This window comes from Mesitornis unicolor, unplaced genomic scaffold (assembly GCF_000695765.1).
Source record: "Mesitornis unicolor isolate BGI_N332 unplaced genomic scaffold, ASM69576v1 scaffold45161, whole genome shotgun sequence".
Lineage (NCBI taxonomy): Eukaryota > Metazoa > Chordata > Aves > Mesitornithiformes > Mesitornithidae > Mesitornis > Mesitornis unicolor.
Window position 1 is genome coordinate 2370 of NW_010166609.1, and position 25908 is coordinate 28277.

General features: G+C 43.6%; 1 protein-coding gene across 1 annotated transcript; it reads right to left on the minus strand.

Annotated features, from left to right (window-relative positions):
- Positions 1-25900, minus strand: PPM1D (protein phosphatase, Mg2+/Mn2+ dependent, 1D). The gene is made up of 6 exons (XM_010195018.1): positions 25831-25900; positions 19116-19344; positions 16547-16671; positions 6936-7126; positions 5901-6143; positions 1-753 (listed from the first exon to the last, which is right to left on the minus strand). Exons 1-6 carry the CDS (start codon positions 25844-25846, stop codon positions 199-201), a joined length of 1359 nt encoding a protein of 452 aa, XP_010193320.1. The 5' UTR covers positions 25847-25900; the 3' UTR covers positions 1-198.
- Positions 25901-25908: the final 8 nt, after the last annotated feature.

A 25908-nucleotide genomic window follows, 5' to 3' on the forward strand; every position in this document is an offset into this window, starting at 1 on the left:
CACACATTTTACAGTGACTTATACCCTACACATCTACAAAATTCACAGTTATAATACAAGCAAGTACAAGGCTGGGATAAAGCTGTTTGATACCAAAAAAAGTTTCTACTTTAAAAAAAGAGAAAACGAGAAGAGTTTCAGACTTGTGCACCAACTTTAAAATTCTAATCAAAATTCAGCCCCTTCCAGCAGCGCCCTTCAGCAGACGCACACCGCCTTCCTGGGCGGGTGGAAGAGCGAGCTGCTGAGCTTCTTCTGGCCCCGCAGGCTGCGCCGCATGGTCAGCTTGCTGGAGTTCCTGCGCTGCGGAGTTGCAGACATGCCTTCTGGCTGGGCACTCATGTTTCGACCCAGCCCACGTCTTGGCTTTTTCACGGCTGGGCCGGAGTTAGATTCTTCCAGTGTCCTTTTAAAGTTTGCTGTGGGTGTCCTCTCCGCGTCTTGGGCTTTTGTTTGGCCGTTAGGAGACACCTTGAAGCCTTTTTGGTCCGTGCCTGAATTTGTGGCGTTGGAAGGGGAGAGACTGACTGACAAACCATTACTGTAGGACTCGTGTATCCTCAACGCCAGCGCTTTGCTGCACTTCTCCTCCTGGGGACCCGAATCCTTCAAGGTTGCTCCCGATGAAGGTAAATTGCTTTTTGCAATCTCATTTGGCAGCTCTAAGATTTTTTCTGAGATCATGTTGCTATGCATGAGGGGAGGAACAGGCTCAGAGGCATTCAGTCGTGGCCATGGATCATCTTCTAAAAGCTGAGGGAAAAGAGAAAAAAGTATTTAGGCATAAATACAATTATTTCACCTGCATTATCCTTTGAGGGTAGAGACAGTGTGTGATAGAACTTAAAACCTTCTAAATCTTATCAGAGACAGAAAAGTCCTTCTCCCAAAGGGTTATCTTTTCTCCGCACTGAGAGGCAGCAGCAGATTCAGACTGCAGATCTGAACTTGGTACTTTGTGCACAGCAACTTCATAAAAGCATTTATTTCAGTCATCCCATGTCCAAGTGTCCCAATGGCAGGCGTAACCTTTGCACCATGGGCTGCTCAGACTTACCCAGCCCGTGCACCTTCCTCTTTGCTGCTACAAAATGCTGAGGGATCTGCATGCATCTGCTGCTCATTTAGGAAGCTGCATAGAAAGCAGTTGCGATTTCCAACATGCAGATACTGTGATACAGGCACCTCTGCTGCTTTCTGAAGATGTCAGACATCATCAGATGGCCAAGCACTACTGGGACAGACAGCTGAAAAAAGCCGCCTGACCTTGGTTTCATTTAGTACCCTTAGTTACTGCACAGCCAGATTATCAAGGAGACCAACATCAGAGGTGTCCTGATTGCATACAGACGGGAAAAGCATCAGACAAAGCTACTCAGAAAACAGTTACTGTTTGCTATGCAAAGGAACACATTTTATTGCCCAGTTTTATGCTCTATTAACCTGGAAAGAAAGCACGTCCGTTCCTCACAGCCCATCTGTGCACTCCCTATGAAGCACAGTCATTCTGCACGTTGGAGAGGCTGCTTAATATGACACCCTGAGAACCGGGGACTTTCTAACCCTGCCTTCAGCTGCTCATCCCTTCTGCAGCCTTTGAGAAGAGTTTTTGCCTCACTCTCCATTTTACCAACAGGAAAATGGGGACAATACTTGCTCTCGCTACCCACGGGGGGATTACGATAATGAGTATTCATGCAGCGCCCTGAAGATATGAATTATGACTTTATTAAAGATTTAATTGTGAAGAAATCCCTAGTTATTTAGCAAGTCCTTCAGAAGTAAATTTCAAGGCCACATTACTCTACATACCTTCAGTGTAAGGCAAATGACAATGACTTTTAAGAAGATCAAGTGCTGAAAACGCAAATGCGCACACAGCTGAATCAGAGTAAGGCAGCCTAACATCCCAGGTGAATAAACAGATGCTTTTGAAGTCATGACCCAGAACAACTTTAGCTCAGCTTCAAGAAGAGATGCACGACTGCTCAGCACTTTTGAACAACCTAATGCTAAGATTTAATAAAATGCACTCCAAAGGAGGAAATAATCAGAGTTGTTTCTAGCATCTAGATTTAATTTTCTGCTCTCCTCTGCTCCCCCATTGCTCCCCATGTATAGCAACACGAGAAGGAAGACCTTTATGGATGTCATTTTAGAGATTATTCTTCAGCTCGGTTCCTGCAGAAGGCAGCAGGAAGCTAGATCACACGCTGAGCAGCTCTGGTGACATGACTTAAGCTGCTCAATTTAATTTTTGAAATTGTGTCTCTAGCCATGACTTAGGTTTTGTATTTTTATTGTGCAAGATGCTGAACGCTGCAGCTCTGATTGCTAACATCATCTGCTTGGTACAAACAGCTGAGACTGGATAGGGCTGTGGGAAGCCAAGTGAAGTCAGGGGATGGATGGCTGAAGTGATGTTAGCAAAACAAGAAAAATAAAACGTGAACCACCAATTTCATTTATCAACAATCAAATCTGATCCCTCGCCTCAGGAATACTTGAATTAATTTGGTATTAGTAGTTGTTGCCAGAAGGATAAGTAATTAAGAAATACTTCTGTTTAATTGAGAAACTTTGATTTGGTCTCTATTTCCAAAGTAATTGTTGTGAAAGGCAGCAATGCAAGAAGGACAGGGAACTGCTTGAAAGAGTCCAGTGCAGAGCCACAAAGATGATGGAGGGAGTGGAGCATCTCCTGATGAGGAGCGGCTGAGGGAGCTGGGTCTCTTTAGCTTGGAGGAGACTGAGGGGTGACCTCATTCATGTTTGTAAATTTGTAAAGGGCGAGTGTCAGGAGGAAGGAGCCCGGCTCTTCTCTCTGATGTCAAATGATAGGACAAGGGGCAATAGGTGCAAGCTGGAGCACAGGAGGTTCAATCTGAACATGAGGAAAACACTTTTCACTGTGAGGGTGCCAGAGCATGGCCCAGGCTGCCCAGAGAGGTTGTGGAGTCTCCTTCTCTGCAGACATTCAAAACCCGCCTGGCCGTGTTCCTGTGTGACCTGGTCTGGTGATCCTGCTCTGGCAGGGGTTGGACTGGATGAGCTTTCCAGGTCCCTTCCAACTCCCGATATCCTGTGATTCTGTGAAGTGCTGAGGCCATCCCTCTTCTTTCAGCTCCCTGAAAGCTTCCATCGCCACCCCTACTCCTAGCACAGTCTGCTGGAGCTCACACTGACCTGGGGAACCACTTCATTTCTTTATAGGAATTTTACTTTTCAGTAAAATTCAACAGTAATTTCATAAGAAGATTAATTACCTGATTTAGATCATATTTTAACCTGCAGCTTTATGTATAAAGGTACTGATATATTGCATTACAAATGGATATTGTAATCTACTGCCATGTTTTCATTTGAGCAATCCACAAAATGGGGTTTTTCCTTCCTACGACGCTGACAATTTCACTAGGATCACAAAATATTGTGAAATAAGGGCACTTCCTGAATCTCTCACAAGTTAACACCATCAGAAAAAAATTCCAAACTCTGTATTCTGAAATATTTGTGTGGCTGTACCTTGTAAAAAAAACTGATACCTTGTAATAATGTTTGAGGCAAGGCATAAAAAACCATAAATTTGACCATTTTAGGGGAGAGCCTCAAATTATGTTTCACATAATTTTAATTTTAAAGAAAACACCGAGCCAACAGCACTCCTGCATGCACAGTTTTCCCCAGAAGGCTGCCATGAAAGCTATGTAAATGAAAAGCCTACAGGCCAGCCGTTACCTATCCCCAGTTTAGGGAAATACGTTTTTCCTTCCACTGCGGCTCTTACCCAACTGATAAAGCTCTCTGTACTATGAAAATGATAGTATCACTCAGGATGGTGTAGTTACCAAATATACTTACAGATAACTACAAAAAGTTCTTGCTTTGCAAGAAAATCAAACCAAAAAAAACCACCAAAAAACCCATACATGGAGACACAAGCACTGAGACATTCATCTCATTTCTTATGATCTGCCTGGAGGTATCTGGTTTTTCCTGAAGCATTTTAAAGTTATTCTCTCAGTACAGTGGTCTTTTCCTATCTCTCTTTTTTTTCATCCTCCTCCTCCTCATTCTTCTTTTCTTCTTATATAGGCCCGCTGTCAGGACAGTTGGATGGTTGTTCTTAAAGCAGAAACCTATCTTAGGTTAGTACTTCTCATAAAAGCGAGAAAATAGGATCTATGTTTTCCAATAGGCAACACCATTTCTATGTTAATCCAAGAAGAAGAAAACTTATTGAACAAAAATTGAACTAATTTATATACAGACACATCCCTGCCAGACCTGTAGCCAGTCAGAGTTTTCATTTGGGTTTTACACATTATGAAGAAAAAAAAAAAAAAAGAAAAAAAAAGGCCCTGTCTACATGGTAAACCCCAAAACTGGATTCACACACATCACAGTTCACTGAATCTCCTTGGCTGAGGAGGGGGAAATCACAAGGAAAAAAAAGCCAGACAGCTTCACTAAGTCCTTATCCAGAAATGCAACTTCCTGGATATTTTGCAGTCAACATAGCTCAACATCCAGTCAATGAGTACTGGTAACAGATCATACACTAAACATGGGGTACAACTTAAAAGCTTAGGAGTATTTAGAATTCAACTAATTCTTCTCCACTCAAGGTTTTGCTAGATTTTAAGTTCTTTCCATGTATTTTGCTACACTGGCTGGAAGGGAAGGAGACAGCAAGGTTGCACTTTCCGTTTTATGAGCAGCTTGTTTCTACCAAGGGAATGCTAAGGCCTCCCTTTCTAATCTTTGCCTTCTTTTTACTTTGCCCAAAGGACACTTCTCCAAAGATACTGCAGAACATCAAAGGGCAGTTCCTGAAATCAGGAGCAGCTGGTAATTACCGAAACAAACATCCTCTCATAACCACACTCCAGCTCTTAGAGGTGGGGGGGAAAGGCTTCTGAACAGCTCTGCTTTCTGTTAAAGGTTAAAACTTGTAACCTGCAGAAAGACCATGTATTATAATGGTTTTCCTCTAACAAAGAGCACTGAATCAACCAGAGGAAGACAGTGAGATCTCCCAATCCAGAAAGAAAGTACCCTTTACAACAGTGTGTGTTTGAATACATTAACCATGGGTTACCTTAATAACAAACAACAAACCCACAACCACATGAAAAACCAAAGCACAGTGAGGTTGAGAATGCATCCACAAGTGCCCCGCACCTCAGCAGCTGGGCAAGCTGTAACACACAGGGCAAGGCAGGGAGAGAAACTGTACCCAACCTCACTGTCTAAGGGATGCGTTGGATTTTTCTTTTATTATTTTAAACTTCTCATCATCACAATCCAATTCCTGTCTTTCCGTAGCCTACGTCTGATCTTGTGTGGGGTCTTGGGAAACTTGCTTTTAAGAAACAGTGCATTTAAAGTTGTGGCAACTACATGCATGAAATTACAGTAATCATTTTTCTACACTAAGGAGGGAATACAGCTCAACAACTACTAATAATGATCAGGATTTGAAGAGTAACAAAACCATTGTACCCCTAAATTCAGCAATTCTGACAAGTTCATACTTTCATACACTGCCTTTAGTGTTCCAAAGAAACACTGTTAAAAGTTCATCTGTTTCTCCAAAGCTTTTGACATGGAAGTAATGAGGATATGGCCAGGGAATTGCCATCAAATCACTGTCCTACAACTGAAATATGTCACCTAGCCACACACCCTGCCTAGTCCACTGCAGTTAAATAGTGGTTTAAGCAGTTTCTAACAATATTACTTAAGTCACTGAGTACACCATTGCCCCAATCCTACACGTCACAGTAAACTGTGTGAAAAGAAATCAGTACCAGCAGACAAACAGGGAGACTGATGCGTATGCAGTGGGCTCCACTCTCAAAAAGTGGGACATGTAAAACACTGAAGATGAACGTTACCTTGACAGGTGGGGTACAGCAGCGGGAGGGTGTCATGACATTCACATCGGGGCTGCTGTAGCAGGGGCTCTCTGCCAAGTTGAGATACAATTCTTCTTCATTTTCCAGGTTGCTTTTGCTGTCCTGCAATGGCGAGATGCAGATGACGATGGCGCTGGTGTTATCTGCACGAAGCATGCGCTGCTTCCAGCGGCCCAGGGCTTTGTTCACCAGCATTTTGGCACAGGACTGGCGGTGCTCTCCCTTTATGGTAGAGGGAAGAGACAGACAGAAGAAGCAATCAGGTCCACTTCACAGATGGAAAATGGACAGTTCGTGTGGCACAGCCTGAGATACATATTCCTATATCTATCATATGCCAAAGCAGCTCGATTCAAAAACACAAGAGGAAATATTAATTGAAATGTATCTTTTGTCTTAGTGAAATAAAACTTTAAAATCAGTTTATGGTAGAATCCACATATATATGAGTGCTTTAAATCATAAATCTGATGCAATGATGTGCATAAATAACCCGGTCATAACACATCCTACAATTATTCCAAAAGTCTCTCAAGGGGTTTACAGACTATCTGATGCTCAGATGCTCCACTATAGAAATTCTCAACTGTTTTGTAAAATACACCAGAGAAGATTTTAATTCAGACTTTGTAAAAATCATGTAAAAACCAACAAACAATTGTCTGCATTGTAACATGCATCTTAATGGGAAATAAATTTCATTTTCTGACAACCTTTGGTATAGCTTTCTTAGAGAAGGAACACGTCATCTTCTTCATTACTCACAGATACCATCCTGGTAGTCAAGATTTCCCCAAAATGACAAGCAAATAACGTAAGCAACGTTAACACACATGGTACGTGACAGCACGTGGCACGGCATCAGCCACAGTGTAACACCTTCTGTTTTGCAGCAAAACTATGACCACCACCACCACCACCACCGCTAGGTACTTCTCATATACACCAGACTAAGCAGTTTTCAGAGGAAAAGAGTACTACATTTCCTCAATGACTTATAGCCGCTGCTCTCACCGTGAGGCATTTTTTCTCCTCGTGATCCTGGCACATGGAGATGGCATCCTGAGGTGGGATCATGTTCCACAGCCCGTCACTGCCCAGGATAATGTATCTGTGCTTCTGGGGATCCAGGGTGTGCACACTTGTGTCCGGTTCAGGAGACACAACAAATTCACCGCTGTAGAAGTCGTAGCTCCAAAGATCACCTGGTGAAGAAGAGAGCGGTTTTGAATTGTGAAGTTATACATGAAAATAGGAATCTTGGGAACTACAGAAAACATTGCCATGAAAACAAATACCACGAGTCTCAAGTCACCAACAGTAATGTGAAGTCATTTCGGTGCAATACTGCTGTCACTTGCCCATCGTGTTTACTAATACATAGCAATTTATGTAAGAATTTAAATTCACACATTCAAATCAACCAATATTTATAGGGTTTTTTAAGAGTAGGAGACCTAACCTTTTCAGAAAAAGGGGAAAATCTAAGGGATTAATACATAGAAAACAGTGCAACCTCAATATCCCAACTAAAACCGATCTGAACAACTTAAACTCCACACCAAACTTGCAAAAACCTCTCTTTCCAGTTATTAGTACAGTTTAAATCCTGACCTCTCGTACAGGGAACCATGGCAGAGCTTATAGCAATGGACTGGGGTTTGGGAGGGGTATCAGATAATACCTACATCACATACAGCATTAGACTTCAGTCTGCATCATGAGGGGATGCTGCCCTGCACACCCTAACAAGTCCTGCTCGTAGAGGGAAAAAAAAACAAACCCACAAAACTCAAACTAAAAAGCCTTTTTCATACTCAAGGTGCTAAACTGCCCTTTAAAAACAAAACCAAAACACACAACCAGAACAAACCCCAAAAAACCCAAACCACCAAAGGGAGATCCAAAGGGTTTGTGCATGCAGGTGCCACAGAGAGGGAACAAAGGGAGGAGGCAGAGGAGGAGAGATGGAAGCCTTTCCCTCACTGAGTTCTTTCCCATTCCTCCTCCTTGCACAGCATTAGCATTGCTTTCAAAGCCACGCAGAGCTGTGTTAGTGCCTTTCCAGCTGACCACCATGTGCCAAATTTTGGAGTTGGAAAGAAGCCACAGGAACAGGAGCAGTGCCTGGGTTCCAGCAGGAAAGCAGAAAACGAGAGCTAAAGCCTCTCCTCTGGAAGGCCCCATGCAGCGAACCTGCCTATTTTTAAATCTCTTTTGCTGTGCGAATGAGTTTGGGGCCACCTCACCAGTAACGACGGCCTGAACTCAATCTGAACATCACATCTGAACCTAAACATCTCTTGGCTTGAGTGCCTCCTCCACACCATCCTCCAGCAAAAACCACTCCAGAAGAAAAATGCATTTCCATATAAATTTATTTCAATTTCATTTATCAGGTACACTTGAGAACAATAAAAGCTTTTTCTAAGGTAGGCCTTTAAATCAAGAATGGTATTATGTTGCCCTAACACCTTCTCTTCCTTTTCTGTTTCTACATAGCTTCCTATAGTGATAAGCAAGAAAAAGTAACATTATTCTTTGCAAGCACTAGCTAGATTTTTCTGTAAAGAACACAGGGCTTTAAAAATAGAAATTAATTAAAATGTCCAAGTTGAAAAGCATACAGATGCTTAAGAAACCCAGTCAAGAGTAAGGTTTAGTACGGTTTCTTTCTTTGCTTTTCGCTGGCTTCAGAAAGCAAGCCCGTAGCCTCCTTCCGCATCCATCACCACCCTTTTAAAGATAATAAATAAGCTTTTTGTCTTCCTACTTCCTTCCATTAGCTTTGCCCTAAGCTATCACCCAGTTGAAAAGACTTCCAGAATCGGGAAAGGGAATACTTCAACTCAATTACTCCACTTCACCACAGCAAGCACCGATGGTCCATCCTCATTAAAGCACCAATTCACCCTCATCGGAGCAGCCAAACACATGCTTCTAATAAGTGCTAATTAAAAGCCAAGCCTGCTTGTATAGAGGTGCACTCTCCCTCCACAGACTCACAACAAAGCAAGCCAGCTGGCAACAAGATCAAAATAAATACTGTAACCGAAAAGCTGAGCTCCAGCAGAGCAATTACTGTAGAAGAATCGCCACAAAAAGTCCTCATACGCTGAGAGTTGTGCACATCGTGTCTGTCACGGATATGTCGGGCAAAATAAACACGGGTTCAGGATCTTGCAACCACCACATCTTGAAATCAGTGGCAGCATCCATTTCCAACATGCATAATACTTCCATGCTTTTATTTGCTAGTTTGTAACTCCTCTTAAATGACTATGAACAAATGTTATTATCTGAATCATGTTTTTATTAAAAATACTGTGCTGTATAAAAATAACCTGATGCTATTGAATTTTGGTTCATCTACATTCATGTCATCATGCCCATCTGCTGTTCTTCCTGAGAAAACAGCTGAGCAATAACCATATTGATTTCAGAGAATTTCCTCCAAAAGAGAGAAGGCTCCTCATGGAGGCAATCTGCAGTATCAAACTGGTTATAGAGGAGACTCCAAGGATTAGAAACCCACTGAAGGGCACAGAGAGATCCCAGGAACACACATCATGAGCCCACACTTCAGCAGTCACAGCCCAGAGGCCTCACCGGGAGCCCAGAGGCCTCACCGGGAGCCCAGAGGCCTCACCGGGAGCCCAGAGGCCTCACCGGGAGCCCAGAGGCCTCACCGGGAGCCCAGAGGCCTCACCGGGAGCCCAACCTTCCCAGCTGCCATTGGAGCCTTCCAACCTGTGTCTCCCCACAATGATCCGCCCTTCTGAAGGCCACCGAGGTGCGGGCTTGAGGCAGGAATCACCAGCCAGCACGATGCAACTGGCACTAGAACGGGTGCCAGACAAGCCGGTAACAGCAGTCCCCATCTTGGGCAAATCCATGCGCAAATCTGCAGCTAAGCCACACCTCTACAGTGCTATTACTGCTCTTAACTGGGGAGGGGGCAGAAAGAGAGTAAATTAGATACAAGAGAAAAATAATTTTTCCTGAAACTAAATAGTGAACAGGAGCTTAGACTAGATCCAGAACTCACAGCTTCCACGACTAAGTTCATTAAACATGTATTTTTTGGCAAAATGCATTCTTTCAAATTATCTCCTGTAGCATCACCTCTGTCAAAGCAGCACTGCAAGTTTGCTGTAAATGTAAAGTGAGAACAGGATCTCTGTGAGTTTTAAATTCAACTGTACTCAACCTCTTCAAGCTCAAAAATCCCTGGGAAATACACAATAACTTATTTAACAGAGCTGTATGAATGGAACAGCACAATCAAGTATTAACTGACCAACTCCAGACAAGTCTGGAGCTACTGAAAGCTAAATGGAGCTCTGAACTGAAAAGATTTTGTTCTCTGACTCAGGGAAAAAAAGTCCACAAAGTATATTTGAAGGCTGAGGCACACAGAAAAAATCCAGGTTCTTCCTTCCTCTGCCCAAGAAGGAAACAACCAGTGTTTGCAATTGCCCTACAGAAAAGGGGAAATTGCCTGCAGTGCAGTTCTACTCCTTTAAACCCATACTCTGACTACTCAAGCAGGCAAGCGATCCTTGGCAGAGCAGCCCTGCACAGAGCACCTCCCCTAAGAATCATCCTCGGATCGTCAACTCAAGCCAGCAAAGGCCAACCCGCGGCCCTTGGGTGAGGCACTGCTGTATTTACTCTTCTCTCCCTGCCCCAGAGGGCAGAGCAGCACAGATGAAGGCCGTGCTGTTCAGAGCTGCTGCGGAGCTGGAACGCTCCCGTTGCTGCGTGCCTTTCTCTGCAGAGCACAGCATCCACGGCCGCTGAGGAGTCTGTCAACCTCGGGAAGAGTCACTCTACACGGCACCCTGGTTACACTTTTGGGAAGGAAAAGGGAAAAGTAAGCCAAAAGCAGAGTGCACTTTTCCCTGGGCTTTTCATAGCCCTCCAAAATCTTTAATTCTGTCCCAGAGTGAGCAGACAGAGCAGAGACCTGTCAGCAGGCCGGGGAGCCAAGACAGCGCGAGAACGTGACATGGCAAGGGCTGGCAGTGCAGAACCAGAGTGACGGGTTCTCAGGCTTCACCTTGCGAGCCAGGCTATTTGTGGTCCGAATTAAAACCCAAACATTCACAGAACTTAACAATCCTGTTCTCCAAAAACTTACAGAACAGGAATATGTCTTTTGGTGTGAGGCTTGTGTATTTCTTTTCCAAACAAACAAACAAACAAAGATATTAATGTAGTTCCTTCCGGATCTTCCAGAAATATCACACTTGTTTCTTAGTCATGACCGAAACTAGAAAGTTATACAGAGATCTACACAAAAATTACACTGTGGTTACAAAATGAAAAATAGATGTTTCAAATCATATACTGAATGAGCAGGAAACCAATTTAGCTGCCTATAAGAATATATGAAAATATGTAATCTTATCTGCTTGCTATTACCTTTTAAAATGCAATCAAAGAACCCACTTGTAACTCAGCTACTGCCAGGAAAGTAATTGAAGTCACAAACAAAAACACCCATCAAAAAGTAGACTGGATTGGATTAAGCCAAAAGCCGCCTTACAGCAAAAGTATGCCCACAAGTTGTAGAAATCAAGTCTTTCGTTTCTGTTTCTGGAGGATGCTGTTTTGAATACAAAAATATCTTCTGGTTTTAATAGAGGAAAGAAAAGTTTACTTTTATAAGTCAGTCCGAAACAAAACCCCAGATTGATTAAGCCCAGATCTTTTCAAATCCAAGTTTTACCTAAAAGGCCTGTTAGTGCAAAGAGAAGCCTTGCAGAACATCCCAGCAGCACTGCCTCACTGGCAGTGGAAAAAAGAAGCGAGCCCAATCTCAGGAAGGACACAGACAGCAACCACTACAGACATGCAGGCTGAGCCAGGGTGGAAAGCGTCTTCACCAGAACTCATGGCAACTGAATCCCACAGCCACGAGAGGGCATCTTCACAGCAGTCTGGAGATGAATGCAGTGCAATAAATATCCCGTTCATATGCCACAGAAACAGCTCAAGACAGCTCAGTCTGAGGGACAGGACAAAACTGAAGGTAGCAGCAAGGAGAAAAGCGACACAGAGAGCACATGAGGGTTTAAAACGTTCCCAGCTCCGTTAGGAACGCTTTTTTAGGAGCTGCTTTTACATACTATTGCAGTCAGATATGTTGAAACAATGACACCCTCAATACTACAGAGGCAAGAGAACAGTATTTCAACAGCAATTTAAACAGTAACTGCATTTTAAGTGAACAGTGAATCAAAAGCTGCTCATAAGACAGTCTTCACCATGACAGCACATCTCTGCTTCTATGTCAGCAACATCACGGGCAAGAGAGAGAAAAGGTGTCTGTCCAGGGCTAGGCAGAGCACACTGCAGGAGAACAGCCTGCAAGAACTCGTACGCAAAAGTAGAGGTGAAGAGCTAAAATGGCATGCAGAAAGCTACTGACAATTTCTGGCCTTGAAATAAATCCTTCAACTGAACACTAAAGTAGAATTTCAAGCTTCAAAAGACAACCCCAGACAAATTTGCTTAGCTGAAAACAAGGGGTAAAACAAGAACGAACTGACCAAACCTGGATCAAGTTCCACCTTTGGGAGAAAAGTTTTATTATTGCTTTTCTGTACTGCCAAAGAAGAGAGAACTAAAGAGGCATGCAGAGACCTCCAGTCTGCCAAGGGGCGGGGAGTCCCAAATTTTCTCATTTGAGCTAGATTGATCCACACATGCTTTCACATGACCTGTATAACACACAAAGCACATTTTGTACAGGCATACATACACATTTTGTCTTGGCTCACGTTTCAGCATTCATTAATTAAAAAAAGAAAAACAAAGCCCGAACCACGCAGCAAACAGCTACAACACTGCAGGGCAATCCCTCACTACGGAGCCCTGGACAGCTGCAGCTCTTGGCTCTGTATTAGCTCTCAAGAACAAGAGAGGAAGAGGAGGAGGGCAAAATGTCCATAGAAGATTTACTAGATTTAGACCTGCGTGAATTTACCAACCAGAGACCCTGTATGACTTGAAAAAACAATCAAGACCCACTTCTGCCATCACACCACACATTACCAGTCAGCTCGATCAGGATGGGGAACAGCTGGGGACATGACCTTAAATAGCAACTAAAGAAAACTACAGTGAGTTTGTTAAAGTTGGTTAACCCACAAAGCTCAGTGAGTAATCACACCATTTGTCTACTTGTTTCAGTTACATCATGAAATATTCAGAGCTCAGACTGTAGCTTTTCTGTACTTTCCCTACGTTGTGTACCATCTGCCAAAGTTACACACATGGCCAGATTTTACTTCAAAATTGGTTTTCAGAGATCAAAACCCTTCATTCCATTTTTCCACAAGGGGCTCAACACATGGGAACAAAACACACATCATCTTGTACACTTACAGCCTTGTGTTTATCATCCCAGAAACAGGTCTCAGTTAATGTATTTAGACAGATGTTACAGCTGAAATGTCACCTTGCTGCTGGCGTGTATCTGGCTGTTATGGTACACATACACAGGGCAGGTTCTTTCCCCAAGACACGCACACTCATGGGAGCCTACAAAGCCTTCCCGAGTGCCACAAGGAGTTCCCGTCTCCCCAGGGAGACAAAACCCAGCCCTGATGCAGTGGCACACACAGTCCTCACAACACATGAGCAAGTGGCACCATGGCTTCTCGCCCCTGAACATCCCCTCTGTGGTACCCAGCAACCTGCACGCTCACAGCCTTACCATAAGTGAGGGATTCAAGTAATTTGAGTTACCCCACACCTGCTTTAGGGACAGGCACATAGCACGGACAGTTACCATGAAACTACGGGTGCCAGAGGACTTACTCAAGTGATTACTCTCCAAGGAAACAAAATGCTCGTCTGATCAGAATGGGCAGCAAGTCTTGAGGTGAACAACTCAGACTGCACGGGATTCGTAAGTATCTATTACAAGGCAAACTGGTATATAGGAAGATGTTCCCATTGCCCAGAAAAAATTGGCAGAAGTAGCTATGCTAAAGCAGAATACTCTGCTATAGTTTAAAGTATTTCATTAAAGACTTAAAACCTGCATACAGTAAAAGCGACATACAGGTACTTTACAGAGACAGTATGAAGCCTCAATATTTCTGACTTGTTATGGGGCTATAAATAAAATAAACATAACTTAAATGCAGTAATTTCTGTCATGAGAAGTAATAAAAAGTGCGTATCACATGTGCTCATTTTAGGGCAGAAAGACACTGTAGCCAAACAGAACACTAAAGGGAATGTCAACAGAATTAGTCTGGCCAGAACTGCACCAGTATCCTTTCTGCTGTCCAAATATTTGACCAGTGCAACAATCTTCCAGTGTTTTATTTCTGCTATTTCTAAAACTTCTGCTGTACTCCTTTCAATGAGTGCTAGACTTAAGGACTGGATGAGGGATCAGACTGTATCAACGTATTTTAAAGTGTTGTAAGAGAAAGGCAAACTTTCCAAAAATAACTATGTTCTAAATTTTAGAGGTTTTAATCAGATAATCCTCCTGCTTTCAAGACCATAAATTCACAACTCTTAAGTCTCTCTCAATGGTGCAGAGCAGAGCGTTGAGACTCTCTCGCTCTTCCACTAAAAATCACTGTCCAATTATCGTCCACTCTGGGGTCTGTATGGGATTTCTATTAAGAGTAACAACCGAGGTTGGACTCAGTGAAAAGAGCCCCCAGCTAGGTCTCAGCCGGACTGACCAGAGCACTGGTACCCAGAACACATCCACGCTGACAGTGATTACCGTGCCGGGAGAGGCTCCAAGGCAGCAGCGCTGCTGCCAATCGGGGCAGCAGACTGGGAGCCAGCCAAGAGGTTGCGCAAGCCACAACAGCGTGAATTCAAATGGCCCGAGCCACGGTCGGTCTTTTGTAAGCGGCGTAAGGGGCATGCTGGCCTGCGAAAGAAGTCAAATCCTGTTTCCAAACTGTGAGCGTCTGTGCACCATCTGGGTCCTACAGAGCAAAGCAGCTGCGTTCCTTTTCCAGGAGGTTTGTTGTACCTCCTCAGGACGGGATGTGAGGAGGCTACGGCGGCTCCTTCGGCAAGGAAATGCCAAATCACTGTCACATTGCAAACCTGCTTCTCCGTGATTTGAAGATGTCAAAGACTCTTTTTAAGCTTTCAAAGCTGCTAACTTCTGACACCAAGAATTGTTAAAAGATTGGTATTCACATTTCTCAGACCTGAAGCTCTCCAGTAGCTCTCCTGAACCCTCTTCATCCACATAATATTAAAGAATGCATTACGGGGCTAACAGGTGCATCATTGCTTGAATTCCCACCTGCACACAAAACCCAGCCAAATCCTTTGGTTCCACTTGCTGAGAGGAATCAGATCAAAAGCCATCAAGCTATATAGACAAACTACAAACTCGCAATCATAGGAGTGAAAGATTCATTAAAATTAAGTACACACTTTGTTTGCTAGCCATCTACTAACTCCAACCGATTTACTCAAACTCTCGTCGGTTTTAGTAACCGGAAGCATCTATCTTGCCTAAAATATGACACACAATAAAGACTTCAGATACAGAGAAAAATATCCATAAAATTAAAATTTTACTTTTATTAAAAGCCACCTGTGGTGTCTTTCTTGATATACAGTTGTCTTTTACAATGTTAGTTACCACTGCAAACGTCTTTTTAACACTGGGCAAGAAAAACAGATAGCACTGCCTCTGAAATAAGACACATTAACGCTATGCAATTATCAAGATGAACACGGTCCCAGGAACAGACTGTCCCCATGACACACTGCCAGCTGATCTAGGAACGCTGACAACACTATCACATAGCTGTTGAGCTTGCCAAGAAGAAATTAAGTCACAGGACAGTTTTCACAGGTAAAAATATTACATCGTTTCCATAAAATTGAACCAGTAAGGAAGGAGACAAAATTAACTACAAAAGATTTGAATTCTGCAATGAAATTTAAGAAAAAACCTGACTAGAAAACACTAACACTCACGGGCAAGTGGTATCCAAAGACTAAGTTATAAAGTATTTCCCAAAAGCTATTCGTAACGAGTTTTCTAGGTCCTGTAATATGCCTTTCTGTCCTCCAGATCAAGTGTTCTGCCAAGATAGTTTCCCATTACTAATACTCTCCCAAAGGCAAGTAATAGACAAAACAGAGACTTGACCTTCATCCCTTCACTCATTCTATGCTGTCTTGAAGAAACACAGATTCACCACAAAAGGAAGACCAAATTCATATGCTATGCAGCAAAACTTACTCTTACCACCACTTAGTCAAAAATTACAGTCCTGTTATTTCGATAAAAGACAAAAGTGCCCTCCCATGCTGGGAGACACAACACCGCTCTGTACATCTTCAGTTGCAACAGAAACCAAGTACCATCCTTGAAAGACTGGCACCGAAAACCCTGCAAGCTGCAGGACAAGTCCTTCACTCACCAGTGACACTTCCTACCCCTTGACTTGAAAAATGAAATCCATACTGTATCAAAAAGGCCCAGACTTTCAGAAGGCCTCATAATCAAGCGAGTCCCTCTAAACGCTAGGTTTCGGCAAAACAGGGTACAGCTCAGCTTTGGTGGCCTGCATGCAGCACTGTCTTGCTTTCCAAACACGAGCATGACTTACCGAGCGCTCTGGCGACTGCCAGGAAGGGGATCTGGTCAATGACGGTGCTGCGGCGCACGGGGCCGTTGTGAGTCAGGCGAGGCCTCTTCCAAACCACGCGGTTCACGCCAGACTTGTTGATCACGCTAAAACCGACAGAAAGAAGCAGGGGTTAAAAAGGAATCGAATTGAAAACAGGAAAGTTAGTTTAAATGACACAAAGCCCCTTACAGATGCAAATATGGAGTCAATAATGACAGCAGCATCAGGGAAGTTCACAGCACAATTAAATATTTCAAAACACACTGTATCACTTAGATAGTTTCATTCCATATTAAGCCAAAGGGCAAAGCAAGAGAGAAAAGGCAGAATAAAAAATAAAAATAAAAAAACAGGAGAATGAAGACCTGGAAGAAATTCTGGCTGGCTGCAACAACCAGATGTAAGAGTATGTTTTTAATCTGTCAGAAAACAAAAGGGCAAAACTAAATTTGCTTTCCTCAGACGAGAACCATCAACATCAACTCACTCGGGTGGAAATATCAGAGTTTGTCCTTCAGTTTTCTCCATCTGCCAAAGTTTGGTGGTAAAGAGTAGCACAGTACAGTTGGGGAAGGAAGGAGAAAAAAAGAGAGAGAAAGGAGCAGCTTTCTGTAGGGATCTCCTTAATGGTGCACCAATATGAGGCAGAAATAGAAGAGGAGTTGTTCATTGCTCCCATCTGCTAAAAGCAGGAGATAGGAAGAAAGAGCTCTGCTTGCAGGCACTGAGCACTGGTTTTTGCTCTCATAGATGGCATTGGAAGGGTCAAAGGAGATGCTACAGAGCAAGTACACGGGGCAGGGGAGGCAGGGAAGGAAAAAGATCAGAGAGAGCACGAGCCACCAAGCAAGGAAAGGCAATGAACAAGGAACCAGCAAAGCCTGGTCCCAACCAAGTGAAGAACGAGATACTTAAAAGTTAGCTTTTATCTCAGGAACAGCCATTGGCAATTAGAAACTGAGCAGCTCTGGAACAGCCTCAAGATTCCTCACACTGAAGCCTTTCGAGAAGCACTTCCTCAGACTTCAAAGGCCTTAAGAACAAGGGCATGTTTAGCTCCATCTTCTCACATGCACAGTCACAGACACCACATTCTAAAATCGATCTCATCCATTTGTACAACTGATGACCACACAAAGCCAGCTTCAGTCATTATCTGACACAAGACCTCTTCCCACGCTCAGACTGTTATTAGGAAAATATCACTTTTAATGAGAGATTCAATTATGCTCTCCCAGTAACTCATCCCACTTCGCTCTCATGAAAGAGAAGACTAAGCAGAGCTGCATAGTCCCACCTGACTCTTACCATCTGCCTCACAACCGGGAAAAACGGGAGTACCAGTAAAAATAAAGATTATTTTAAAAAGCTAACAAAACAAACAAACGACAAACCCCAGCGCACACGCACAAACCACTCCTGTTGATATGAAGTTCAGGGAACGCTTCTTTAAAGCTTCAGAGACTTTCAGTCTCTGAAATACACAGCTTGGAAGCCTATACACTTACAAGCACTAACACACCAAACCTGCAAATGCTGCTTTCTGAAGAGCTACCGATACAGCTAACTGATCACCGTCCACCTGCCAGAGATACAAATATCTCAAGGTTAATGAGCCGACAGGGTTCTCGTATGAATGATGTCAACAGGAAAACCTCCAGTGATCTCTGCCTCCGAACTGCTGTGAGATGGAAACTGTGCCCGTCCATCTGGTGCGGTGCTGCAGACCGAGAGCACAGAGAGCTCCTGTGAAGTGACGCCAAACCCTGAGGTTTGCCTCCAATGGTTGGTGCCATCTGACAAACCTGTCCGCTCTCCTCCTCAGCCACAGGGAACACGCATCAGCCACAGTCGGAGATGCTCTAACAGCTGCCAGCTCCTGACAGCGAAGGAATCACTACCGTAAAGATGCGCGTTAAAACGCAATCAAACGTATGTATTCAAACATTTTAAGCGTACATTTAAACACAGCAAATACAGTATCTTGTTTCAAATTTATTTTTTTAATGTTCCTTAAACAGAAGCTTTGAAAAGCCCACTCAACAGCTGCCACTGTCACCTCAGGAACAATACAGGACGCATGAGAAATTATATTGTGTGTCAGAACTGCTGCGTTTCCACCACTTGACAAACCGGATATTCCAGAGCTCGTATTATTACCTATATGGGAAGGCAATTTTTCCCCCCTCAAATTTTAATGAAAAATAGATCAAATACCAGTGTCTCCACTTTCCAAGTTTTCAGTAAACATTTAGAAAGGTAACCACACCGCAGCTGCATGAGAATCCACCAGGAAAGTGAAATTCTGTTTATGCCACAAACGACTAGCAAAAAGCACAGCAGTGTAACCATGGATCACTGTAACTTATTCCCCAACAAGCTAGAATAAAAACAGAGCATAGATAGGAAAGGACTATAAACAGACTATGAGATTCACCAACTTGTTTGCCACCGCCCCAAAACAAGCAAGCTTAAGCCTGGCTCAGTCAGAAAGACACAAACAGCACCCAGAGATCAAAACTGCAGTAAAAAGCACAGAGAAGGTTACCTGCCCCCAAGGCCTTCAATTCTCTCCCTCTCTTTGGGCAGTTCTGGCTTGTGGTCCTGCGTCACCTCCACAGCTCTCACGAAGTCATCTTTGGGGTCGTCCTGGACTCCCAGCACCACTCCCGAATCGCCTACATGAGCGACGTACATCTTTGACCCGCGGATGATCACCACGCTGGCAGTGGTTCCCGACGTGCTGGGCAGACCCGTCATGGTCTTCGGCCACTCTGCTGCAATGAGAAAAAAAGCAAATAAAAATACCTTTGTTTTTAATTCTACGGAGCTGGTAATGCTTCGAAGACGGAACTGAGGGGTGTGTCAGAGGCTTGCGTAATGATACAACGCAGTGTGAGCTTAACTGCAGTGTGGCCAGGAAAGCCAGTGCCCTCAGGTCCCCCACTTCCGTAACATCACTCCCTGAGCTCCAGCTTACGTTGACACACACACATAACACCAGTATAAAAGCACCGAGACAGGACTCAAAAAGCCCTGCCTCCTCTGGTTTAGTATTCCAAGCATCACTAAGGAGACTATGGGGGAAGACGCGCTCCTGGAGTGTTGAACAGGATCGATCAAGCATTTTGTTAAGATCTACTGCTCACTTCCCTGCCTGAAGATGTAGAAACATAAGTTAGGTCATTCTGCCCAGACATGCGACTGGCTTTCAGCTTGTCTGGACACTCCTGTTTCCCTCAGAAGGAAAGAAAATGCTATTTCACTTTAATATGTTGAACATTTTGAGTTGAATAACATCAACTGTTTTATTCATACTTCCTTTTGGAGGACTGAATAATGCAGACTATTTAAGTATGCTATTCATAACCCAACATCAGATCTTCTGCAGAAGATATCCCTTGAATTCAGAACAGTAACATACCTATACTAGCATGAACTACACGTGGTTAGGGAAACCTTCTTTCTCAACTGCTTTGCCCTCAGAATATTTACATTAATTTCCTCTTACACTACTCTCCCCATCTATGTCTGAACCAAATTTCTCTTTCATGACTTTCTTGTCTATTTTTGTGTCTACACACCCAAGTTAATATTCTTCCAAAATTCCACCAGAGGATTGAGAGAAGGTCCCAATTAAGAGAGATAAGCCATGCCTATCCTCCTCCCTCCACCATCACCCTCAGAAAACAGAAATCAAGTTCCAGTTATCAGCTGATTTCAACTGTCACCAGCAACCTCATGCTTCTCCTTCACTGCACCCCCTCACGTCTCCAGACAGACTCAGAAGGGAGTCTCACCTCCCTGTCACATTTTATCTTCTGCACTTCGCAAGTCACTACAGCATAAAAATCCCACTGCGAGACACATTCTGCCTGCAGGAAACACCCCAGCCAGACTGCCAAAGCACTGTGTTATTTGTTTTCCTATGGCACAAGAAAAAACCACACACAACACAACAGAATTAGGCCTTCCTCTGTGAAAAATAGGTATTTTAAGCTTCAGAAGTTTTAAGCAGAAGCAAAAGATTAGGAACTTAACAAGTTCTAGTGCCACAGGTGCCTGTGGCAAGAAAGTAAGACATGCTGAAGGAGCAGCAGAATAATGCAGACCGATGGTAAAGGCTGCATTTCCTCAGTGTGAGCTACCAGGATACCCAGCATAATTTAAACACTGATGTTCTAACACAGAGTTCTAGCTTTATATTCTAAACACTAAAATATGCTTTCTCCTTAGGAGTAGCTTTATTTCAAGAACACAGACATTCAGTCAGCTTATTGGAAGTACTTTGTCTGGCAGTTGTAACTGTGGATGTTAAATCTAACACATTCCAAATGGAAAGCAAATGAGGGAGGAAGCCAAGTGGTAATGAGGACTTCAACTGTGCACTTAATAGAAAACAAGCTGCAACTAATGAGTTTCTGTCAGTGTAAGAACCCCACAATAGCAATAAAATATATTAGAGTCAAATCAGTCTTTATGGGAACGAAGAGAACAGAGTGTGAAATCATCCACTGATGAGGAAAAGCACGATACAGCAGCCTCAGCTTTCAGGGTGCAACAGAACCAGAAACTACCTGTCATCAAGGGATTTCAGTTTATGCCTTGCTCCTGTTTAGAGGTTAGTATACATAGCAGAGCACATGCCTTTCTTCAGAGATTGTGTCCCATCAGACATAAACGAAAGTGTCAAAACTCCCCAGTTTAATTCTGAGCTCAAGTATTAAAACCGAAGTCACTCACCCAAGTCCCCCACAAACCAGGAGCACATCTTTACAATCTTGGGACTCCAGCAGTAGCACATCTTCCTAGAAGAATTCTCCCCCTCCACTCGCAGAACACTAGTCCTCACTCAGTTTTGTAAGGGAGTTCATAAACTCAACTGTGTTTGTGGCTGGCACATCAGCTGGCAAACTGAAGCAGTCACCTGCTGCCGAGGACAGGAAGTACGAAGTGTCTTGCTTCATGAAATTTTACTTGCTTGCCTCTTTACTTCAACTTTCTTCACTTGAACAATTAAAAAAAATTCTAGTGCAAACTGGGTAGAACCCCTTAAAAAATATACAGGACATTATCATCAAAGTTTTCTTCCTTTCTTCTTTTTCTTTTCCTATGTACTACCACGACTCAGAAAAACTCTTCAAATGCTATCTCTAAAGACTCATATTTATATACGAGGTAAGAAGAAAAGAAAAAGAACAAGATACAAGACAAAATATTATTCTGACTTAAAAAAACCCCTGTATTTCTTTTATGAGACACTGCAATAGTCCAAATGATCAGGTATGATCAAAAGCCATTTTCTCCTCAAACTAACTGGGATTATACACCAATTAACAGCTAAGGTTGACAGCACATTAAACTCCTCCTTTGGTAGAAACATCAGCTCCAGTTGCCACTCGTATTTAAGCACAGACATAACACTTCTCTGCCTACCTGGCCACACCAGCTCCAGTAAAAAAACAAGCTTTTTCTTAAGCACATATCTGGCATTAGTGACGTCCCTTCAGAGTACCAATACTAAATGCCACCCACTTCTGAGTTCAGAACTTCACTTCAGGAAATTCAGAGCGTATTATTTCCCATTTCGCAGACCACACCAAGTTGACAGATGAAAAGAAATTCTGAAATCACAACGAAGCTCTCAAAACAGAATTCACACTGCAGTGAGACACCCGACGTGTCCACAAACCACTCCTGCAGCTTTAGCAACACAGAAATACCTCTAGGGAGCCCTCTGGGAAAACACAGCCAGTTCAAGCTTCCTTCTGGGCCCGTATCCCTAATTCTGTACTGATTGTTGCGAATCACTAAGGTATGTATGAGGAACACAAACACATCCCAGGATGGACACGGTTCAACTACAGCTGGGAGGCTTTAAAGCTGAAAACCTTTCTGAATTAGGGTTATGAAACAGCGCAGCGCACACTGACGCAGCTGATGTGAACACAGCATCCAGCAGTGCACCCACAGCACTGCGTGTCACAGGCTCACAAACACCACATTTTCCAGTTTAACAGATGCACTTCCCACTCTTCCAAGAAAAAAAAAAGATAAAAAGGGGGAAAAAAAGCATGTTACATGTTCAAGCTATCTGAAGTGATCACATTTCTAATCTAGTGTGATCCTCACAACAGCAGACAGTTTCAAGAGAAGTCCATGCTGTTCTCCAGGACTGCAAGTTGTTTATACACAACTTGCCATTACTGCTTCCTTTTTCCACCCTTCTGGTGGAGGGGCTGGAGAGAGAGGTAGGAATTAGCCCAAAACAACCAACCCATCCCAAACAGTCTGCGTTACGCCAAAAGATGGATCCCACACCTGGATTCCGCATCTGGAGCAGAACCAAATAATCTGCCACAGTCTAAAGAGCATATTCTGGGAATTAAGAATTGCTAAAGAAGATATTTCATTTTTAGTGTCTATGAAACAGTTAACTAAGTCAAACTACAAGACTTAATTTCAAATTAGTTTGATTCTAAAATTCCTATTAACAGTTCCAAAAATAAATGCTACATGAACATTTAATACAGCAGTAGACCCTAAAAATGTGGCATTATCCTCAAAATCTGCATTGCCTTAAGTAGTCTAGGTCCTTTTCAGATAAGAATACATACATAAAATTCTTAAATATTTCTAAGAACAATCCCGAGATTATAACTTTGCAGTGAAAATAACAAAAAACCTCGTTGTTACACAAGTGATGAAAATATTATTTTACTTTTACTGCTTTAATTAAATTTAATAGGAAGAGTTATAACGAAAGCAGAAGCATGCAGCTCTTTCTAAACTGTAACCAGTAATGCTGAAAAATGCTTTTAATAGTATCAAGCTAAATACAACACTTTAAAAAAAAAAGCCAAACCTCTCGGCTACACAAGTAATGAGTTACTGAAGAAACAAACCAATGCCGTCCTCGTAAAGTCACGTCGAAGTGTGGGACCTCCTGAGGATGCTTCTCGTACAAAAAACCTTTCCTACCACTGCCAGTCGTAGAAACAGGCTTCAAATAAGAACTTTTAGTCTCCAAGCTCTTTAGCATTCAGAGAACTTTACTGCCACATAAATAACGCCAAAAATGATCAACAAAGCAGTATTTCTCGGGGACTACCCCGCAGCTCCCAAAAACTAACAGAGCAGCTGCGTATGAGCTTCTCTTCCACCGGCCACTGACTGAAAGCAATGAAGACTCTATTCCTCACACCCAAAATCCAAGCTGCTCTCCTGCCCACCCCCATTTCAAGGGACCATAATGCACAGTCTCCCTCTCCCGTCCATGTTGTCAGCAAAACACAGTTCAGAAGGTACGGAAAGTTATTCACTAAAAGTAAAATTTGCAGTGGGATTCCGTAACGTAGCATGAGAAGTTGTAAACTAGACATGGCGATGCGTCTGTCCCGTAAAACTCCAGCTGTTACGCACACACAGCAGAAATCAGTAAGACCAAACACTGAAGTTTGCTGTACAGCCCACCTAAAACTGTCATCAAATGCCTACAGCCAGAGCAATGCTGTTTCTCACAACAACCTAAATCGGCTCCACAACCCAAGTACTATTTGCTAAACACTCATTACTAAAATAGTATTTTCTGCATTCTGTCACTCCCCTTCTCTCCATTTTGTGTTCTCACACCAGTGTCACAGTGACAAATAACAGACCAGGAATACTACAGCTCAAACTCCTTATCTCTCTCCTCCACACCATCATCCCCCGTTCACACGTCACAGCGCGGGAGCTGATGTGCCGCTCAACCCCAGCATCAAGGCTGTGGGCAAGCTCAGGCGCTTCCAGAATTCACACCCTTTCCATTCTGTCCTGTATTAGCGTGCTCTCAACCCTGTCCTTCCCTCCCCCTACCTTTTCAAGCATCTAGCATTTGCACAACTTCTCTATTTTGCTATTCAAGAAAAAGGAAAACGAAAATGAAACTGGTTTGACACCTATTCCCCCCATCCCATGAATCACTTCGTTGAAACACCGCGGTGCTGTGAAGTGCAATTCTTGCTTTCTATGTTTCTCTCTCAAGCCCAACTGTCAGTATCGCTGTCTGTGGTTTTGATCCAATTTTACTGTGCTCCCCTCTCCCGCCAGCCTGTCTTCATACGCTGTTCTTATATTTTTCTCTTTCTGGGGCTTCTGAATACATAAAGGCACACACAACACACACACACTACACACTGTATGTAAACAACAGCCACACTGTAAGCAATAACCTTCACCTTACCGAGGAAAAAATAATCCCTTTCAGAAACGCAATTCTGAAGCCTCACTAGGGAGAGGGAAGAGTACAAGAATGACAACTGTCACCTGTCCTGTCACTCTCCCCTCCTTTACACTTACCTATCTAGGACCCCAAGCTCCAGCCTTACTGCAGTTAAGCAACCAATCTATATAATCTTGAGGATAATATATGTTTTCTGTTTTGGCAGGTACCCTGCACATTCCCTGCTGCTCAAACGATAAAACGAGTGAACTATTACCCTTTATGAAACAGCCACGTTTTGCATCCTTCCATCAGGACTCAACAGAAACAGTTGGAATCAAGGTAGTTAGGGAAAAAACACCGTCCCAACCCATTTAAGGATGCTAAAATTACTTTTTTTCCCCTTTTCACGATACTCTGGACAAGGGAAATCTCAGTCGAAGTTCCATGCAATTCCTCCCAATAGATCAAATTTGGAGATCCAGCTTGCAACACCCTGTAAACAAACTACTGCCCTATAATCAATCGTCCTGCAATTTGCCCTCACCCTCTGATTTTATCTTTTCTCCCCCAGTCTGCTCTCCAGTTTTTCCTTTTTTTTACCGAATAACTTGGTTCAATGCCTCAAATCACATCCCGCTTTTTCCTCTCCCCCTTATTCCCTGCACACGGATGGTAGCGATGCTACCAGCAGCGCGGGTGCTCTGCTGCAAGCAGAGATAGAGGGAAGCTTTCAAGCTCGCAACTCACGATAATGGGGGGGGAGGCAGAAAAAGGTGGCTAAAAGCGGGGCGTCCCACACTCAGGGGATCCCAGCGTACGGGGAAAGGGAGCGACCGGCGCATCGGGATGACGGGGCGAGGAGATTTACTGTCCCCTTAGTTCTCACCGCAGGGCCCTGCCGAAAGGAGAAGGGGAACACACAAGGGAGAGGTGCGGCCGGGCGGAAAGACCGCGGCCCGGGAGCGTTACCTGCTCCCCCGGCGGGGACAGAGGCGGGAGGGGAGCGGGGCCCGGCGGAGCGGTGGCGGTTGGAAGGCGCCAGCCGCCTGGAACTTACGCAGCTTTTTCCACATGGCCCGGTGGCACGCGATGAAGCCCTTGCGCAAGGCCGCGCAGACCTCGGCCGGTTCCGCCG